This window comes from Micropterus salmoides, unplaced genomic scaffold (assembly GCF_014851395.1).
Source record: "Micropterus salmoides isolate LMB-PRFRI ecotype aquatic unplaced genomic scaffold, ASM1485139v1 Ms_hic_scaffold_21, whole genome shotgun sequence".
Lineage (NCBI taxonomy): Eukaryota > Metazoa > Chordata > Actinopteri > Centrarchiformes > Centrarchidae > Micropterus > Micropterus salmoides.
The window spans coordinates 4,186,885-4,205,880 of record NW_024041262.1 but is presented as its reverse complement, the minus strand read 5'-3'; the positions used below and the strand labels follow the sequence as shown (position 1 = coordinate 4,205,880).

Here is an 18,996-nt window from a genome sequence, read left to right as displayed (position 1 = left end):
GGGACAAAACAGTTTTGGGGGACACCCCAACAGACCAGGAGGGGCAACAGGGTTCAGGTGGTCGTCCCGGGGGACACCCCAACAGACCAGGAGGGGCAACAGGGTTCAGGTGGTCGTCCCGGAGGGCGACCCAACATGCCGGGCAGGTCAGGGGGGGAAACACAGTTCAGGAGGCTGACCCGAGGGCCGACTGAACACGTCAGGCAGAGCAGGCAGGAGACTGAGATCAGGAGGTCGTGCTGGAGGACAACGAAGAGAGAACAGGTGCTCACCTGAGGCCAGACCGGTGGCCGAAGAAGGCGAGACCTCTTCGGAAGACGGGCTAGAGACCAGTGTAGGAGTCCTGAGGCCTCAGGAGGCAGAGCTGAACTGAGGACCACCGGCAAGACAGCTGGGCTGAGGACCACCGGCGGAGCTGGTGCCGTTCGGACCACGAGGAATGGGAGTCGGCTGGGCCACCAACGGAGCTAGTGTTGGTCGGACCACCGACGAGGGAACAGAAGTCAGCTGGTGATCAGGCTGGCTGGGAGAGGAAGAAGCCTCCCACCCTGCAGCTAGCAGGCCGGGAACAAGTTATGGAGCTAGCAGCACTGGGGACAGGCTGAGGACTAGCAGCGCTAGCCGAGCTGGAGACTGGCGGATCAGGCTGGTGGCAGGGTGGAGCAGGTTGGAGGACCCAAACGCAGGACACAGAGCGGAGCAGGTATAGTTCAGTGGTTTTAATATAACAAAAAGCGAGCACACTTACAAACAGAGTGGCTGATAGACTGAGTCCAAAAACAAGGGCAGTCCAACAGAAATACAAAATCCAATAACGGCAGGGAAACAGGGAGACATGACGAGTGAGGCTGACGACACGAAACACACTGCTACACAGGGTGACAACATACAATGACCCGACAAAGACAAGACTGAAACACCAGGTATATATACACACACGGCACAGGCAGGGAGAGAGAGCAGGGGAAAACAGAGACAGAGATGCAGAGGGATAACTGGGGTAACAGACATGACAAGGGTTACCAAACACTAGACGACAGACAAGACAGACCCCCAAAACCCAACATGCTATAAGGCAGATACTAAACTCAAAAGTGCAACACAAAGAATGGCTGACCGGCAGAGCGTGACATCAACAGTATAACTATCCAAGGTCCGCAAGACATTAAGTAAGTTTCCCTTAATAATTGGTATGGTGACCAAATTCTGGAAATGTGTTAGTCCATAGCCCTCTCCACAGAACTGGGGAAGAATTCAAGTCTGGTGGCTACATGGCTGCAAAAATGACAGAGCAGATAACCACTCCCCCTCCACCACCAGCTCTTCCATTAAGTGTGAGCAATAAGCAAAAGGCAGATGATCTACACTAGCTTGCCGTTCCTTACATCCAAATAGCTTGACAGCGTTTGATTTACAATATAACTGCATTGATAAATAGGACTGCGTGATCTGACGGTATACACTATATTGCAAAAGTATTGGGACACCCCTTCCGAATCATTGAATTCAGATGTTCCAATCACTTCCATGGCCACAGGTGTATAAAATCAAGCACCTAAGCACGCAGACTGTTTCTACAAACATTTGTGAAAGAATGGGTCGCTCTCAGGAGCTCAGTGAATTCAAGCTTGGAACCTGTGCAATAAGTCCATTTGTGAAATTTCCTTACTACTAAATATTCCTAGGTCAACTGTTAGTGGTATTATAACTAAGTGGTAGCGATTTGGAACAACAGAATATCAGCCTTGAAGTGGTAGGCCACATAAAATCCCAGAGCGGGGTCGGCGCATCTGCAGAAACTGCCAACTTTCTGCAGAGTCAATAGCTACAGACCTCCAAATGTCGTGTGGCCTTCAGATTAGCTCAAGAACAGTGCGTAGAGAGCTTCATGGAATGGCTTTCCATGGCCGAGCAGCTGCATCCAAGCCTTACATCACCAAGTGCGAAGCGTCGGATGCAGTGGTGAAAAGCACGCCGCCACTAAACACTAGTGCAGTGGAGACATGTTCTCTGGAGTGACGAATCATGCTTCTCTGTCTGGCAATCTGATGGATAAGTCTGGGTTTGGCGGTTGCCAAGAGAATGGTACTAGCCTGACTGCATTGTGCCAAGTGTGTAAAGTTTGGTGTGGGGGTGTTTTTCAGGGGTTGGGCGTGGCCCCTTAGTTCCAGTGAAAGAAACTGTTAATGCTTCAGCATACCAAGACATTGTGGACGATTTCATACTCCCAGCTTTGTGGAAACAGTTTGGGGATGGTCCCTTCCTGTTCCAACATGACTGCTCACCATGTGCACAAAGCAAGGTCCATAAAGACATGGATGAGTGAGTTTGGTGTGGAGAACTTGACTGGTCTGCACAGTCCTGACCCCAACCCGATAGAACACCTTTGGGATGAATTAGAGCGGAGACTGCGAGCCAGGCCTTCTTATCCAACATCTGTCCCTGACCTCACAAATGCTCTTCTAGAAGAATGGTCCAAAAGTCCAATGAACACACACACACACACACAGCTGTTTTAGAACAGTATTTTGACATTTTTTAAAAGGAAAATCTAGTATTTGCAGGTGTTGTATCATTTTTTTTTTACAATATATGATTACATTAACAAGATTTTTATGTGAAATTATATAATAAAACTCAATTAAAAGCAGCACTCTACGTCTTCATCCTGTCTCCTAATAGCGCTTTCCTGCAGCAACATCTCAGAGTCTGCTCAAGTTATGGTGTGCAGCATGGCATCAAATTTAACCCTACAACAGTATTATCATGATTCCTAAAACCAACATTCCCTTCATTTTGTACGTCAGACCAGGTGTTAAATGTGGTGATAAAGTAAGGATAATTTATGTGACGATGACGATATGCAGCGCCAGTATGTTTAGGCTGCGCTTAATCGCTTAATCTGCAGAAAGAAGAAAAAGAATTCCTTCATTTTCAATAGGGTCCTCGCATGTTTCATGCTTGGGCCCTAGTAAACCATCATCCACAACAAAAAAAGAGAATAGTCCCAGAGACATGGCCTGATTCACCAGCTAATGAGCCCGAGGGCACACATTAGCTGTTGGGCCCCATTTGTCCCCCCAGAAATCAGCCTTTTTGCATTGTGCATGTACAAAGCAGGTCTACTATGCTGCCGTAACAGAAGGTTTCTGTGCGTTGCTTTGTGATCATATTATTAAATACAACTTTATTTAGGAATCTGACCATGCAACCATGATAAAAAGTATAAATACACTTAATACACAACTTAAATAAATTATTAGCTTAAATAATAAAAGTCTAAATTTGGATTGTGACACAGGACCCGGCTACAATGTTAGCTAATAATGCAGGACCTGCCCCAGCTGATGTTGTCTTTTAGTGGCGCAAATTCCTGAACAAATGTGCAAGCATCAAATTACCCATGACCCACTGACATGGAATGAACCTGGAGCTTTTGGTTGTCCTGAGGGTCTGGGGATGAGTTTAAAACTGACATCATGGACATCATATTACATCACCAAGGCAAAAATCTAGATTTCCTGCATCATCAGTGCCTCTAATGAGAGGGAAAACCCCTCCTCAATACACACCCAACCAGGAGGTCAGAGGTCAAGGTCAACTACATAACAATGCCCCAAGAGCTGAAAGGGATTCTTAAATAAGGGCGCCTCAGCAGGGTTTTTTTGAGTGTGTGAATGTTATGTAGCATCCTGGAAGGCTGTTAATAATAGGGACGCCCAATGACTACCACCTGAAGGGGCCAAGGCTGCCTTCCTATTAGAATGTTCGGAAGAATTAGAAACAGATCCACGACATGATCTGATAGCGCTTCGGACAGTCTCCCCCAGGCTTGTTGCCATTTTTGTGGCCACTTTTCTGTTGCTATTTTTCATGGATGTAGCTAGATAGCTAGCTAGCTCTTAGTAATATAACATTCACATTCTTAATGCTGCCTTCAAAACTATTTGAGAATTCCTGGACAAATCGGAGATGTTGACGTGATTCAGAGGACACAGACTAACATTTCCCATAATGCCATGAACTGCATCTCTTTGAGATCCTCCCATGTCGTTCAGATTCCTCCCCCCTAGTTTGTAAGCTTTTCTGTTGTAAATTTGTGGTCTTCAAAGCCTAAGCTGAGATAACCTGATGACATCATCCAAGTTGTTTCTCAGACTTTTGAATTCTCCTCTGGAGCCACAGATGTTATTACACTACTGTTTTAACAGGCAGAACAGTACTTCCCATGGATAGTAAACTGATCTTTATGTCTTATCAAGGAGCTCCTATAAAGGAGAGATTAGATATGCCATAATATTTTCTTTGTCACGTTCCATTCTAGCCTCCACCAACGTACGAAGAAGCCCTTCTATAGTCCCTTGACCTGTAGATCTGCAGTCTAGGGGTGTTCACCTGTCAGGATCAATCCTCTAACCTCAGTGAAGACACACACAACCCCAGTCAACCATCCACAGTGATCCAGGGGCCGTCTTCCTCCCGGTGCCCGGCACAGAGCTCAGGGTTTCTGTTCATCTGATGGTCCGGGAGCTTGTTGCCAAGCCATAGCACAAAGAAGACGGCTACTGTTGTTAGAGCCAAGCAAGTAATGCTATCAGGGACAAGTAAAAACTTTCGGGAAAGGAATGCTTTTTGTTTTGAGGCAGAGCTGTTGATACATCTCAGTGATTCTGCTTGGAGGTATTCTCATGATAATGAGTCGGACTGAAGGCTGAGAATGGCATATCTCTGCAGTCCATGCAATTATTGGCAGGTTTTCATTGTATTATTCCAAGAATGGTATAATGGGGGGATGGATTTATAAGGGCTGTCAAATATGACAATATGACAAGACATTTTTTTTTACTGAAGCCTTTTCTTCAGTGTTTCTGAAACAGATTTTATACCAATTAAATCCCATGTGTTCAGCGTTTCCACCAGATGTAGAGTAAAGCAAGAAAACATTGACAGACTCTTTTCCTTGTTGGCATAGACAGAACCTCTGTAGAAGAACTGGAACTTTTGGGTTCTGTTCCAAAAGTGAGAAAACTCAAAATCCCATTGTCACAGGCAAATAAGTACAAATCCAGCATCGGAACAGAGCCTTGCTCAACAGTTCTTTGTGGGGTTTGCTCCATGACCCCAGGCAAGGACAGTAAATTTAAAAAACGAGTTAACATGCTGATGCTTAGCAGGCAAGATTTACCGTGTTTACCATCCTAGCTTGGTGTTAGCATCCTGACATTAGTTCTAAAAACACCATTGTAGTGGACAAATAGAAATTTTGACCCCTGGATGGTGCTAAATGAAAAGTAAGAGGATCACCAAAGTAATTACAGTTCAGCATGTGGGGGAGACATCTATTCAGAAGTTGTTGAGACATTTTACTCAAAACCATAGGTGTCAACCTCATGGTGGTGCTGGAGAAAAGGCGCCATTAAATTCAACTGAGAACAATGAATATCTGTGCAAAATTTCGTGCCATTCTATTAAGAAGATGCTGAGATATTTTACTGGATAGGCAAAAACTTTGACCTGCTGGTGACACTAGAGGGAAAGTCAAGGGGTCACCAAATGTAAGCACTACTTAACTAAGTTAATTGGTTATCCATTGCAGATTTTTGCCACGGACAGTGCTCGGGGACAGCCAGGCAATCATAAAGAACCGTGCATCCTGTTTGCATATCCTGTGAGCGTCAGTCACTGCCAAAGCAATCCCACCTAACCCAGTAACTACGACCTGTGATTGGGCTGTACTTCAGCAGAGAGCAAACAATAGGGTAAGAGCAAATGTTCCCGCCACAGTTTTCTATCTAAACCGCCTGTTTCAGAGTTTCAGACCAGAGCTGCAAGACACTGCTGCCAGAACTCATTTGACTATTTTCAGCCTGTTTTTAACCTTCAAAGCTTTTTGTTCCAGTTTCAAGATATTGTATAGTATGCATCCCATACAAACTCACTGTTACACTGTGATCATTTCATTTATTAGCAAATGTCTTTCGCACAGAGTTTCTACACAAATTTTCAGATAGCAAGATGAATGAGGTCAGCTATAAAACTCAAAAGGTTAAGCTCTCAAAGAGTTCTCTTTGACAAGACCAGGCATTGCTTAAACAGCAACTCTGTTTGGCCTGCACTCATCACCAGTGATATCACTTTGAGAGGTAGGCTAAAGTACGACAGCACAGGGTTACTCTTTAATCCAGATCAAGCAATGACAGAAAACACAAACTCACCACAACCAGAAAGCATTTCGGAGAGCTAGCCTGGACTGAGAACCAAGAATGTGGATCTCGCACAGTAGCCTGGAGATATTCAGTATCTTCATGACTCATTTGTATTTTTTTAAAGAGGGAAAAACATATACAGCATGGCAAAACAAAATCTATTTGCTTACACTTTTTATAGAAATATTCCTGTTTCTCCTCGGCGCATTATCCAGTCAGGCAGTGGAGTGCACAGTGACCCAAAAACAAAGATTTACCCTCCACCGTCAATCAGAACGCCACGTCCTCACATGCATCATTTGTTCTGCTTCATGACAGCGATCCAACTCCCATACGCTGTACCAGGCATTACCCACACTCCCTCTGCATTCCACAGGCCTCGGAAATCCAACTGTTCAAGTTTATTTCCTAATCCCTGTCGAAAGCTGTCTCAAATAAATTCTGACAAAATATCCTGCTCTTACCACTCACAACAGATTTTATACAGGGATTGTTCATATGAAGACCAAAGTCTGATCATGGGAGACAGGTAAGTACTCAAGTGAGTAATTGTAAACCATAGGGGGTTTATTTCTTCTGTAAATTCACATGAAGAAATAGACCTGCAGTGTCTATGTGTATCATCTCACATCTGTCCCACACGCCCCCCGTAAAGCACTTGAAAACATTTACTTCTCTGTAACGTAAAATGTTTGTGACCAAATAAGCAAAAATAAAAGTTAAAGTACAAACAACCATCCAGTGTGGTTTGATCGTCTCACACCAAGATTTCAAAATGGAAGAAGAAAAGAAGAAAATCCTCCCAGTAGTTTTTCCCATGCAATGATACATTCATAATGTAGAAGCGAGTCCCTAATATTAATAATATTAGTAGTAATATTTGGTTTTAGAGGCCTAATTGAGCCAATCTCTCCCTCCTCTCCCCTCACGAAGCTATCCAGGCTTCTGGCAGGTTTTTAATGACAGATACAAAATTGGAGATTTTATCTGACCATGGAATAAACTTGACATTTGACCTTTAATTAAAGGCTGTATTAAAGCTATATCGGCTTATTCTGTTTTTATTTGAGTGCCAACAAATACTGGTCCAATAGTTACCATGTATCTCAAAATGTTGTGATTTTGACTTAAGTGTGCGAGGGTTCAACTGTTGTTTCATAGACTGAAAAAAATCTCCATCTTCTTGAGCTAAATAAATTAAAAACCCCATTCTCTGAAAAATGCAACGTCAAAACGCTGAGAGAAAACAGAGCTGGTTCATTAGCTCATGAAAAGCTGAGGTTTTGAAGAGACGTGTTTTTTTGCAGTACAGTGATGCAAAACCTGCAGTCATTGTGCGACATCTTGTGGTCACTTTCTGGTATTGCACTTCTCAAACTTTTCTGTGGAGCACTTGAAAACTTGGTTACAAAACTTGATTAGCTGGCTTTTATTATATTGTGGCTAAATGAGCAACAATTACAGTTAAAGACATCCTCAGTGATAAATAACTACTATTGTGAGGTCTGCCCATGTGTCCATGATCCACGGTTTTACTCAATCCCTGGGGGCGTCGCACTACTTTATGTGGAAAATATAGCAAAACCAACTAATTTAAACACGTTTTCTGACCTTATTATAACTAATATGTAGAGTTTATTGGTAACACCTCCCTTTGCCACAAACGTGATGAACACAGAAGTGACGGGAACATTTGATTTGATTTTCTACAATGACCTTTCAAGCCCATTTCAGGATCATCCTCGACACAAATTCAAAGTCATTAAAGGTAGAGACTTTCACGTATAAAACTTTAATACAGTAAATACAGTACATATTCAGCATTACAGCAGTGGTACCTCAGGTTCTTGGTGGTAAGTATTCAGTGAACTTTAGGTATGTCAGTGAACAACTGCAGTGAAGGACACCAGCCAGTTATGAACTTCTAGCCTCACAGCCCTGAGGACAGTTTAAGCAGAGATTCACCAATAGCATGGACTACACTGGGATGATCTTCTGATTACATTTAGGAATCACTGACTGCTGATATTATGTACCTGTCAAACCTTCACTGGAAATGTTTTCCCTTATGCATTTTATTCCATGATGTTTTGTTTGTTTCATTTGTGACCGAGTTGAGAACTTCCAGCAGAGAGGGTCACATAAGACACAGGAAGCCAAGGAGACGCAGAGAGTCTGCAGATTTTCACCGACTCCTCTGTGCTCTCTGGCTGATAGTCTGCTGTTCACTTAGATCTCCGGGAATCTGATAAAGTGTCAATCAAAACAAATCCTTCCTGATCCTGGCCACCGCAAGAATACACGGGAAATAATGACCTCCCAGTCCGGTCCGGTCCGGTCAGTTTTAGACCATGTCCACCAGTTTAAACTTGCCCTCCTGTTTGACCGGCAGGACGTTGATGAAGGTCTTGTAGAGCACAGCTCCTTTCGGCAGCTTGGTGATGACCTGGGTGGCCTCGGGGCTGCGTGGTGGCGGGATGTAGACCTCCTTGGTGAACCTGACGTAGCCGTCCTCCATAGCGAAGAGCGTCTTGTTGGTACCCATCCCCACCTGTGGGACAGGGACGGGGGCAGGAGCACATGCAAGATGAGCACGCGCACATTTTCACTACATCAGATCAACACGTCGTTGATAGAGAAAGTGTAACTTACATGTGCTCCTGGGTGATACCTCATCAGTCTCTGTGTCGCAAGGATGTTACCCGCATGGACAAAGTTCCCTTGTGAACGAGTGAAAAGAGATGTCAGAGCTCCGAAATTCCTGTTATTATCATGTTTAGGCATTTAAATATCTGATCTACGTCACACATGTCGCTCTCAAAGATGGCATTTCAAAAAGAACCATTCAGAGCCCAAAGGATGCTAAAAGCCAGTACCCACCCCACCCCTGCCTCACCCTGCTGCTGTCTGGCAAGAGATACATAAGTATCTGCTGAGGTACCTCCAGACTACAGCAGCTTGTTTCCCCAGGCGCTGAAACTCTTAAATTCATCCTCAGCACACCACCATGTAAAATAATTAAATTTGAATGACTTATTAATGACCATTTACTCTAAATTATTTTGTTTTGTACACACAGAACTACAACTTCATTATACAACCCTGTGCTGTAAAATGAGGAATAAATAGAGCCTGTAACCTTGTATATTATACTAACAGCTTGTTTTGGTGTGTTCGCTTGTATGGTAAATTCACCCGACGTACTGCCGCTCGTTTATTGTTGCAGTATAATGGCGGCGCATAGTAGTTGGCTGAACATTTGTTACTGCTCGTGTTAATGTACAACAGTATATATTAAGGTGGTGTGGTCTTACAGCGGTTATTTTTTGTAGTTCTCCACACAATGTAAACCATGTTCATTACAGAATGAATTGATATCTTTACATGGATGTATAAAGTGCAGCACCCAGTGCTTTCCAGCTAATTTACACCATTAGTCTTAATACTGTATAGTATTAGCTGATTTACCATGATGCATTATTGTATATTTCAGTTTTTTATTGTTTTGTCCACCACATTTCCATCAATAAGGATGGGCTAAATAACAGAAAGCCCTCTATATAATGCAATACAGTCCATAAACGACACAGCAGACACAATAGTCAGCCTTACTTTTGAACATGTAGAATGGTGTTTCTAATCTAAACTAAGGCTGCGAAGCTGCTTCTCTCTTCACTGTGTTAGCATCCAGTTTTGACACCAACGACAGTACTGACATATCAACAAATACTGTAGTTTGAAAACTAAGAGATTACATTTAGCTGGGCCATACAGTGCTGCTACTTTGAAAATACCTTTTGGAATGCTGGGGACGAATAGCCACAGCACTTACAGGACGTGGTTTAAAAGGAATGCGTTATTACCATCCTGTTTCTTGAAGCCATATCTGCGGCCGGGGCTCTTTCCTCCGACGTTCTTACTGCTGCCACCAGCCTTCTTAGATGCGAGCCTCACACAGTCTATAAGAGAAGGCTGACCAGGCACCAGCAGGCCTGAAACCAGCAGGGAATTAAGGAATAAAACACACTGTAATACTCTTTATTGAAACTTTCATAGCACCATAATGTTTTTTTCTCGTACAGTGGAGGGTAGCACGGTGTACAGCGGGTCGGCTTAAATTCAAGGGTTGTTATTGTCGTAAGTCGGTGTGTCACGTGTCCCAAATTGACCATAAGTCAGTAACGTTAAATTAATTCTTTACGAACGTCTTAACTACATTGCTGACAAGCACTATGTTGTTTCATTCATCAGGTGTATGAGGTCTGAGAAGATTCTCCTGGCCATAGTTAACGTTATGACATTTAACTTGCTGATGTACACATTGAAAAGCTAGCGCAGCTAAGCTAGCATGTAAACCATCTTCTAATCACAGAAGGTGCGGCTAATAAAGAAACACAGTTCACGCGTCCTCCTGAAACTTTCAGCAGTCGAGCGAAGACAGTAAAAATTCTACTTTGTCTAAATACTTCATACCTGCTCTGGACTTGAGCATCAAGGACGCCAGCGCTGCCATCTTGAATGATGTCGATTGGCGTCACATCCGGATACTTTTGCTGCATTCAGGTTCCCCAAGAAAGATGCCTGACCGTAACAAGTCGCGGAAATACCGGTTACCATAAGCTTCCAAACGGTGGATAAATATCAACAAAAAAAGTAACATGCGCCAGCTTCATTTAAAAAAAGACTACAAACAAGATTTTAAGATTTGTTGACGGGCCAGGAAGACATATTCACTTCAAAAATGACTGTATTGATTTTAAAATGCCATGCTGCAGTACACAAATACATGACATTTAATTCATGTAATTGCGATTAATGGTTAACATTACTTTTAATTTTTTATATATAAAAAAATCATATTTGACGCATTATGATAAGGTTAAATGTTAACTATAATGTTAAAAGACGTTGGAAACGCCGGGTCGTTTCTTTTACCCTGAATGCAACATCACCTTGCAACCCGGGGAAATCAAACGAGCTCTCATGCAACATAGACACAAAACTTAACGTGATGTAAGTTGATCTAAATAAATAACGCCATGCCAGAACTAGTAGTTACCGCATAGAGCATGTATTTACCTAAATATCTTACTTCTTAATTAACTTACCTCTGTAGGCAAGATTTCGTAGAAAGCGAGTAGTCAATGCATATGTCACTTCCAGCTAACCGAACGTTTGCTACGCTTCTTTCTAGTGTAACTTTAACGTTAGCTGTTTAGTGCAAAGTAACTAAGCAGCGATCACTAACGTTATATATAGTAAGTGACTTGTGTATTTGGTCCTCCTTGGCCTGTTACTCCCGAACACTAGGCAGGAGGGTAACAGCAGTCTAGTTAGCAATAATTTGTGCTTTGTCAATCATCTTTTCGCCGAATTCAGTAAAAAGCTTGTGCTTTGTATGTATTATTTGTTGTGATCTGGCAGATAATAATATCTCTTGCTAACACACTAAGGAAAATAAATTTGACAGATTTCTGAACGAAGCTTGGTTGGCTGTCTTTTAGTAGAAGCAGAGACACTTCTGGGACTAAACAATAGTTTGTTCCTTGGTGATGCTATAATAATTCTGGTCTCATGTCTCCTATACAGTAACTTTTGCTTGGATGTGAAGAAAGATGGGCAGCTACAGTGACTCCACCAGTGACCTAGATGAGGAGTTGCCTGTGTTTGACTTCCTCCAGCCGGGTCGACATCTCAGCCAAGCCTCTCAGAGCCACACAGAGAAACCAGACTTGATCGACCTGGATGACTCTGGTGCAGAAGAGGCAGCCATCTCCTCCCCAGCAAACGGCAGTGCGGGCAAATGTACCGCTGATGTAATGATGCTCAGCAGCGAATCTGATGATGAAGCACCTTATGTCCCTCTGGCACAGAGACTCAAACAGAGACAAGACAATGTGATTAGCGCCTCCTCCACTGTCACTAATGGGAAAGGAGCTGAGCTGTATTCACCATCCAATCTGGCCAGTTCGCAGCTCTCTTGCCGGAACGGCTATTCAGAGTCAGAGCGCCCGCTCGGCTTCCATCAGGTGAGAACAGTGAACCACGGGGTCTCAGATGGCTCAGAGGAGCTGGCGGCTCTCCCTCAGCGATGGCTGTCTCAGAAGCCTCTCTCCGGTGCAGGAGGCACCGACACCTCTCCTGCCAAGAAGAAACCTGCCAAGCAGCCGGCGGAGGAGATCCAGGCCTCCAGGGAGGACGCTCTGTTGAGGAGGCAGGCCAGGGAGAGACAGCAGAGGGGCAAGGGGGCACTCAGGCAGGAACAAGAGAGACAGAAAGCAGAGAGGAAAGCTCTGGCGGAGGCTGCCAAGGCCCTTAGGCCGGAGGAGTGTATCAAGCACATGGTGGTGGCTGTGGATCCAGGTAAAGAGAAAACACAGAGTGACACTTGGTACAATCTGATAACAAAATCACTTTGAAGTCAGTCTTGCCCTGTGGGTGTAGATATATTAAAGATTATTTTATATTGCAAATAAAGCCTATGGATGCTTGTGGTATTGTGTTTTGAAGGCATTATTCAAGCTATGTCCTGGCTTTATTGTGGACTTTATTTTGGTAACTGTATTTGTGTTTGCAGCTCTCTTGCAGCTGGAAGGAGGCGGGACCCTGCTGGCGACGGTGCAGGCTCTGGGTTGTAGCTGTGCCATAGAGAAACAACCCCTCTCACGCAGTGTCAGCTGGATGAGGAGGGCTCCCTGTGCAGAGGTGATAACACACACACACACACACACACACACACACACACACACACACACACACACAATTTTCGTATTGCTGTGTTCTATTCAAGGTGAAGCATAAATATATACTTGTGACACCTTGCTGTAAGAGCCTTAAACAAATAAATAACAAAGCCAGTACACAACAATCATTTTTCAAATGAAATATTCAGCGATGCTTCATGGAATACCGCTCTCCTGTCTGCCCCCTCTGCATCTCAGTCAGGTGACGGAGTGTGCGTTCCAGAGGCCCATGTTGTGATGCAGATGACAGTTGATGATGTCGTCACTCTGATCCACAGCCACATTCAGGTTGGCGCGGCGGCAGCTGCTGCTGCTCGTCACAGTTTAACTAACAGCATCAACAGAGTGACTGATCTGGCTGCTTTTAAATGAGACCGGATGAAACTTTAATGAACCAAATGGGGTCATTGCAATAACAAACAGTAACAGGATAGATCAGGGGTTCTTAACCTTTCTGGCAGTCCGACCCCTTTTTGAGGTTGACATTATTTCACAACCCCCCCACCCCAAACACCACACACGCATACCCCTCCATCCTGCTTGCCTTCCTACCTATCAACATTAGCCAGCTAGCTCAACGTTGCCTTTTTTTAATTCTTATTCTTCTTTGTCGTTTTATAGCGGTTGCTTTTTATATACACTCTATGAGCGGTTGGCACCCAAAGTGATTCCATTCACAACTATAGTCCGTCTAGTTATTTTTTTTTCTATTTTGTGTCTATAGTAGCATTTTTACGACCCCCATGAGGTCCCAACCCCCAGGTTAAGAACCACTGGGTTAGAGCCATGAAAATAAAATTGAGATAGGAACCGAACCAATGGAGGAATATTAAATGGAACACAGAAAATTACATCCAAATATAGTAATAAGTAGAAGTATGTTAACTAGAAAATATGAGCGGCCATAAAATAAAAAGTAAAATATCGTAGTATATCACCTTCAGACAACAGCAATATTACATATCCACAGCCATTAGCTCTAGTGCAGTTCGCTCAGAGAGCAGGAGAAGGAGGAGTTTAGAGCCCATATTGCAGTCAGACTAAAGCTGTTTTTGAAATACTTTGTCTTGGTGGGCAGGGATTTATAGTGTCTCCCGGACAGTGACAGCTTCAACAGGCTGGGTGAGTGGGATCTGAGATCTGTCCTTGCCTCAAGTAAGTAAATGCTGAGACAAAGGACAGGATTGAGAGGGACTGGAGATATGTGTAAAATGAAAATATATCAAAACTATTATAGGAGAAGGCGTGTCCTATATTTCTATCCTATATTTTATCATTGTGAACTAATCTCATGAAAAGTCCTGGCTTCACTACCCTACCTGCTGTACTCAGCTCCAAGCCCACTGGTTCCTACTGAAGAAGTAAATCTTTAAAAACACCTCACAAATAGAGCTAAAACAAAAGCAGCTAAAACAGCTGAACACTGTAGTTTTTATTAAAGTCAAACAGGATAAAATAGTGCATTTGTTGGGGACTATTTTCAGCGGCAGATTCATCCACATTTAGTGCTTTAGTGAGTGTTTCTGGCAGCACTATGGTGTGTGTGTGTGTGGTACAGAGTCAAAATAAACAAGAGTGTGTGTGCTCATTGGGATGAAGAAACGTTTTACCCAGGACAACAGGGGGACTCATTGATGTGATTTTAATAATTTTTGTACTACAATGAAACTGTGGCACAGAGGAATAAGACACACATGCACACACATACATATATTTATTTATATATATATAATTTCTGCATGCAATAATCCATCTATATATCTATAGTGTCATTTCAGTTTCAACCATATTAAGTATTTCATATTCAACACATCTCTGTATAAATATACAATACATAATCTCCTGTTACACCAATATACTATCTGATGCAGGAAGAGAGGCTTGGTAGGTCTGGCTCTGGTCCCACTCTGACGTCCTGGGTACAGGAGCAGCAGAGGCGTCAGCCCGGCAAGATCCTCAGCCTGGTGGTACTCGACTTGGAGAAGTACTTCAGGTAGGGCAGGACAGTACACAAGGTACAAGGTACATGTATTTGTCATTTTACAACAGGGTTAACTAGGTTAATTGGTTGTTAACTAGGATCTGGAGCTGTTGGACATTTTAATTCAACCGTACTTAATTTTAGGGCCGCAAGTAGCAATTATACCCAATCAGGGTGAACTATTAATTTATTTGGATTCATTGTTTAGTTTATGATTTGAAATATCCCCATCATAATTTCCCAGAGCCCATGGTGACATGTTTAATTTCTTGTTTGTCCAAAACTCAATGATATTCAGATTGCAATGATATAGCAGCATATCCTCACACTGCAAAAGCAAGAATTTGTGCTTATTTTAATCATATATGATTTATCAGTTATCAAAAGTGTAGAGACCGCTGGTTTGAAACCCTGTTCCAGCATGAGCAAAAGAGACAACATAGGAGAAGAGGAAAGATCCAATCTCTAAAAAACTACCGCTGATGAACCCTTGAGGATGGCGCTGAATCACTCAGCTGCTGCAGCTCAGTTACTCAGTGTCTGACGGTAGACTGTTTGATTGGGTGGAGAGGGCAGAGGAGACAGTGTGAAGTATAGCATTCAATGAAATGTTAAAAAACAACAAGGAATGGCACTCAGATACTTTGTAAGCTAACCTTAACGCATCGGCTGCTGCTGTGGCGTGTGGGAACATGTCACCTATCACTGTCGGCAGAGTCTGGCGGCGCTCTGTGTGAGAAATATGTGTGAAGAGGGGAAATGGAGCAAAGGGAGCTGCCCAGCCACACTGTAAACTTTTTGTCCTCAGATCCCAGAAGTCAAAAAGCCAGAAGAGGTTTCGAGAGGCAGTCGCGGGTGAGGAGAAACTGGGAGGAAAAGTGAAGAAGAGAGGGAGGAATGGTGGAGCTCAGATGCTGCCTGAGGTGTCACGAGTTGAAGTAGAGGAGGTAGGTTGGTTAGCAAAGGAGCTACATAAGCTTTTTCCATAATTTACAGATGAAATATAATTGAATGAGAAAACTAAAACTTTGGATTTTTTTAATTATTCACAGTGAAACGATAAATTAATTTTTATACTTATATTAAAATTCCATTAATTTCCACATTACTAACAAAGTATATGGAAGCAAATAAGAGTCAGTATTTGAATTTTAACAGCCACTGAACTCACATTCAAATATTTTACTTTGAAAACCATGTGTCTGAATTTATGTGTTCTGAATTCACCTCTTTGAAATTGAAATAGATATGTTCACAAATTCAAGTTTCAGAATGAAAAAAAATAGATTCAGGTTCCTCAGATTCGATTAGTCAAATTGAAATAAAAAATTTTCGTAGAAAAAATTAGATTCTGTGTATTTTGTAATTTTGAAAAAATGTTTTACTTAAAAACCCCATAATATTTTACAGTCCATTAATTTATCCATTTAAACTTTTAATTCATACGTTAAAAGAGCCTTCATTTTTCAAATACAGTGAAAACCGGTGCAAATAATCCATTAAACCCCCTTATACTGTATATAATGATTACATTTGATTAGACTTAATTGTCCTCCTTAGTGGAAATTTGTCTTTGGCTTGATGACAGAAATACAACCATGACACCGCAGTTGTCACACATTAAGAATACAACACAGTTAAGAACTGATGAAGTCGGGTCAGCTGAATCAATGAACTCTTTTAAATCCCTTGTGAAAACATTAAAACATACTTCTGTCGAAGAGCCTTCCCTGATTTTCCCTGATTTTATTTGAAGTGTAATTTTGGAAATTACTTTTATTTCACAGATGTGTTTTCTTTACCTGTCTTTCATGTTTTAACTGGTTGAAATTGTTTTAAATCAATTATTTTTTTACTTGTATTTTCTTGTGAGGCACTTTCTTATGTTGGTTTTAAAAGTGCTCTATATATGAAGTGCAACAACACAAGCCATCGCAAGCCAGCTAAATAGTTATTACCTACTAGTCCAACAGCAAGAAGGCCAGCTCTGCATCTGTCTTGTATCCTTGCAGCTCTTTTAGCTCACGGAAATGACGTAAAAGCCAGGCCCATATTTAGTCCTGTCCGGTCTCTTGCTCCCTCTTTTTCCTCTTCCTCGCTTACACCGACGTCTCTGCCACAAAATCCAGACTGATACCAAAGAACTTACGTTGTACATTCTATACGTTTTGCTTCTTCTAATAGCTTGCGTGCTGAAGAGTTTGTTGACGTGTTGTGGTGCCATAAAGCATCACACTGTTCTCAAAATAGAAATCCTGCCTGAGATTTGAATCCTACATAGCGCCATAGAAAGCTCCGGAGTGCAATGATAGTGACGTAACTGACCCCATTACAAGTCAGTGAACCATCAAAATGATTTTGATGCTGTTTTTATAAGATAAAATTATTATACAATGTTGCTTTAGTGACATAACTGTCATCTCGATTTAGAGTCAGGGGTTTGGTATTTTCCGGGGCAAAGGAAGCATTCATTGTTCTGTCCTCCAAAATCCCACCAGGCAGTGGTGCATCTCCAGCTTCACACTGGGGTCTCGGTCTGCTTCATGTCGACCTGGAAGGACTTCTCAGACCACATCGCCATGACAACCAAAGCAGTTGCAGAAGCCCCTTTCAAGTAAGTGGGCTCTTTACAGCTGCGTCTTGCGCTCCTTCTCTCAGATCAAGAAGTCACCTCCCGTGTTCCTCTGTGTGTTTCCAGGCGAGAGAGGGAGCAGACGGGCTTCTCGTTCTACCTGGAGAATGAGTGGGCGGGGGGGCAGCGGGTGGATAAAGCTGGGAAGGGGCTGCTGCAGGTGTGGAAGAGGCAGATCCAACAGTTGAACAGAGTCAGTCCAGACATGGCATCAGCCATCCTGGCAGCTTATCCTTCCCCACAGCTGCTCAAGAAGGTACAGTCACTGCAGTCATAACAGCGGGGGGGGGGGTACATATACATAGACAATCATACTATTAAAATTAGATTGCTGTTATTGGGTATTTTTATTGTTATAACAAACATTTTCTTTAAAAAATGTAATAATCTGCTTTGTCGTAATGAATTGCTATGATTGTGAAAAACACAGTTGTCTATAACTTGGGCAGATTTCTTTGTCATGGTGGCAGCGATGTGCTGCCGTTGCTTTTTGTTTCAGAATTGATTTTAAAATTGATGACTAGTTCCTGACAGTGATTGTCTGGCACCAAAGCGGCAGACGAGGAAGCCCCAAACAGCTAATATATGTAAAGATGTTAGATGTCAGATACCCTTGGAAGAAGCGCACATCACATCTGTCACTCAAGTTGAAAATATTCTACTGGAATGTTCCTGTAGTATTTGTCTTTAAGTTTTACTTCTTTTAACATTTCCTGCTTTTTTGGTTGATTATATGTCATCTACAGCATTTCCATTTTGTAAAAAGCATCATTAATTCTATGCAATAAGCGTCCCTCTTATTACAAGTGCGTCTTATAAATTACATATTTACTTCCTGGTACCCTTTTGAAACAGGGTGCCATTTAAGTGCAGCCTACAGAGAATGGCTCTTTCATGGAGGCTTAAATATCAAGGCTACACATTCGGGTTGAAACATTTTCAGTCATATTCAAAGAGACACATCTGCAAGCACATTAGAATAGTGTAACTTTTTTTTTTCTTAAATCAATTGCCTTGTCTTTCTGCAGGCTTACAATCTGTGCAAAGCAGACCGCGAGAAGATCTCCTTGTTGTCTGACCTTCTGATCCGCAGAGGTGAAGGTGTCACATCCACAACTCGACGGGTCGGTCCGGAGCTTTCCAAACGCCTCTACCTCATGATGAACTCCTGTGATCCTGAGCAAACTCTGGACTCCACCGCCTGACCTTTTTGAAGTCAGATTGTTTCTGATCTTGTTCCAGCCAGACTGTGGCAGTTCCTGTTCACAGCACTGAATTTGATACTATGTAGTTAGAAATCTGTTTTTAATGTTAATGTATAAAATTTTTATGAAACCATTATTTTTGAAAATCACTACCATCTAAAAAACACAATTTACAATCATTAAAGGGAAATTCTCATTTTTCAGCATGGACTCTCAAATTGTGGTCATT

General features: G+C 42.5%; 2 protein-coding genes and 1 pseudogene across 3 annotated transcripts; 1 reads left to right on the top strand and 2 right to left on the bottom strand.

The window, feature by feature from the left end:
- LOC119915790 overlaps positions 1 to 6,349 on the bottom strand; it is a 30,610-nt pseudogene extending 24,261 nt beyond the window's left edge.
- Positions 5,641 to 18,971, top strand: eme1 (essential meiotic structure-specific endonuclease 1). Of its 2 annotated transcripts, none has more exons than XM_038735530.1 (9): positions 5,641 to 5,759; positions 11,796 to 12,569; positions 12,784 to 12,911; positions 13,148 to 13,237; positions 14,821 to 14,942; positions 15,739 to 15,877; positions 17,429 to 17,544; positions 17,629 to 17,818; positions 18,591 to 18,971. In XM_038735530.1, exons 2-9 carry the CDS (start codon positions 11,822 to 11,824, stop codon positions 18,765 to 18,767), a joined length of 1,710 nt encoding a protein of 569 aa, XP_038591458.1. In that variant the 5' UTR covers positions 5,641 to 5,759; positions 11,796 to 11,821; the 3' UTR covers positions 18,768 to 18,971. The 2 variants fall into 2 exon arrangements, with proteins under 2 accessions (XP_038591458.1, XP_038591457.1); XM_038735529.1 differs by lacking the exon at positions 5,641 to 5,759 and adding an exon at positions 11,141 to 11,219.
- On the bottom strand, positions 7,976 to 10,775 carry mrpl27 (mitochondrial ribosomal protein L27). Its single transcript, XM_038735532.1, has 4 exons — positions 10,680 to 10,775; positions 10,070 to 10,198; positions 8,859 to 8,926; positions 7,976 to 8,757 (listed from the first exon to the last, which is right to left on the bottom strand). The coding sequence occupies exons 1-4, from the start codon at positions 10,717 to 10,719 to the stop codon at positions 8,551 to 8,553; spliced, it is 444 nt and encodes a 147-aa protein (XP_038591460.1). The 5' UTR covers positions 10,720 to 10,775; the 3' UTR covers positions 7,976 to 8,550.
- Positions 18,972 to 18,996: the final 25 nt, after the last annotated feature.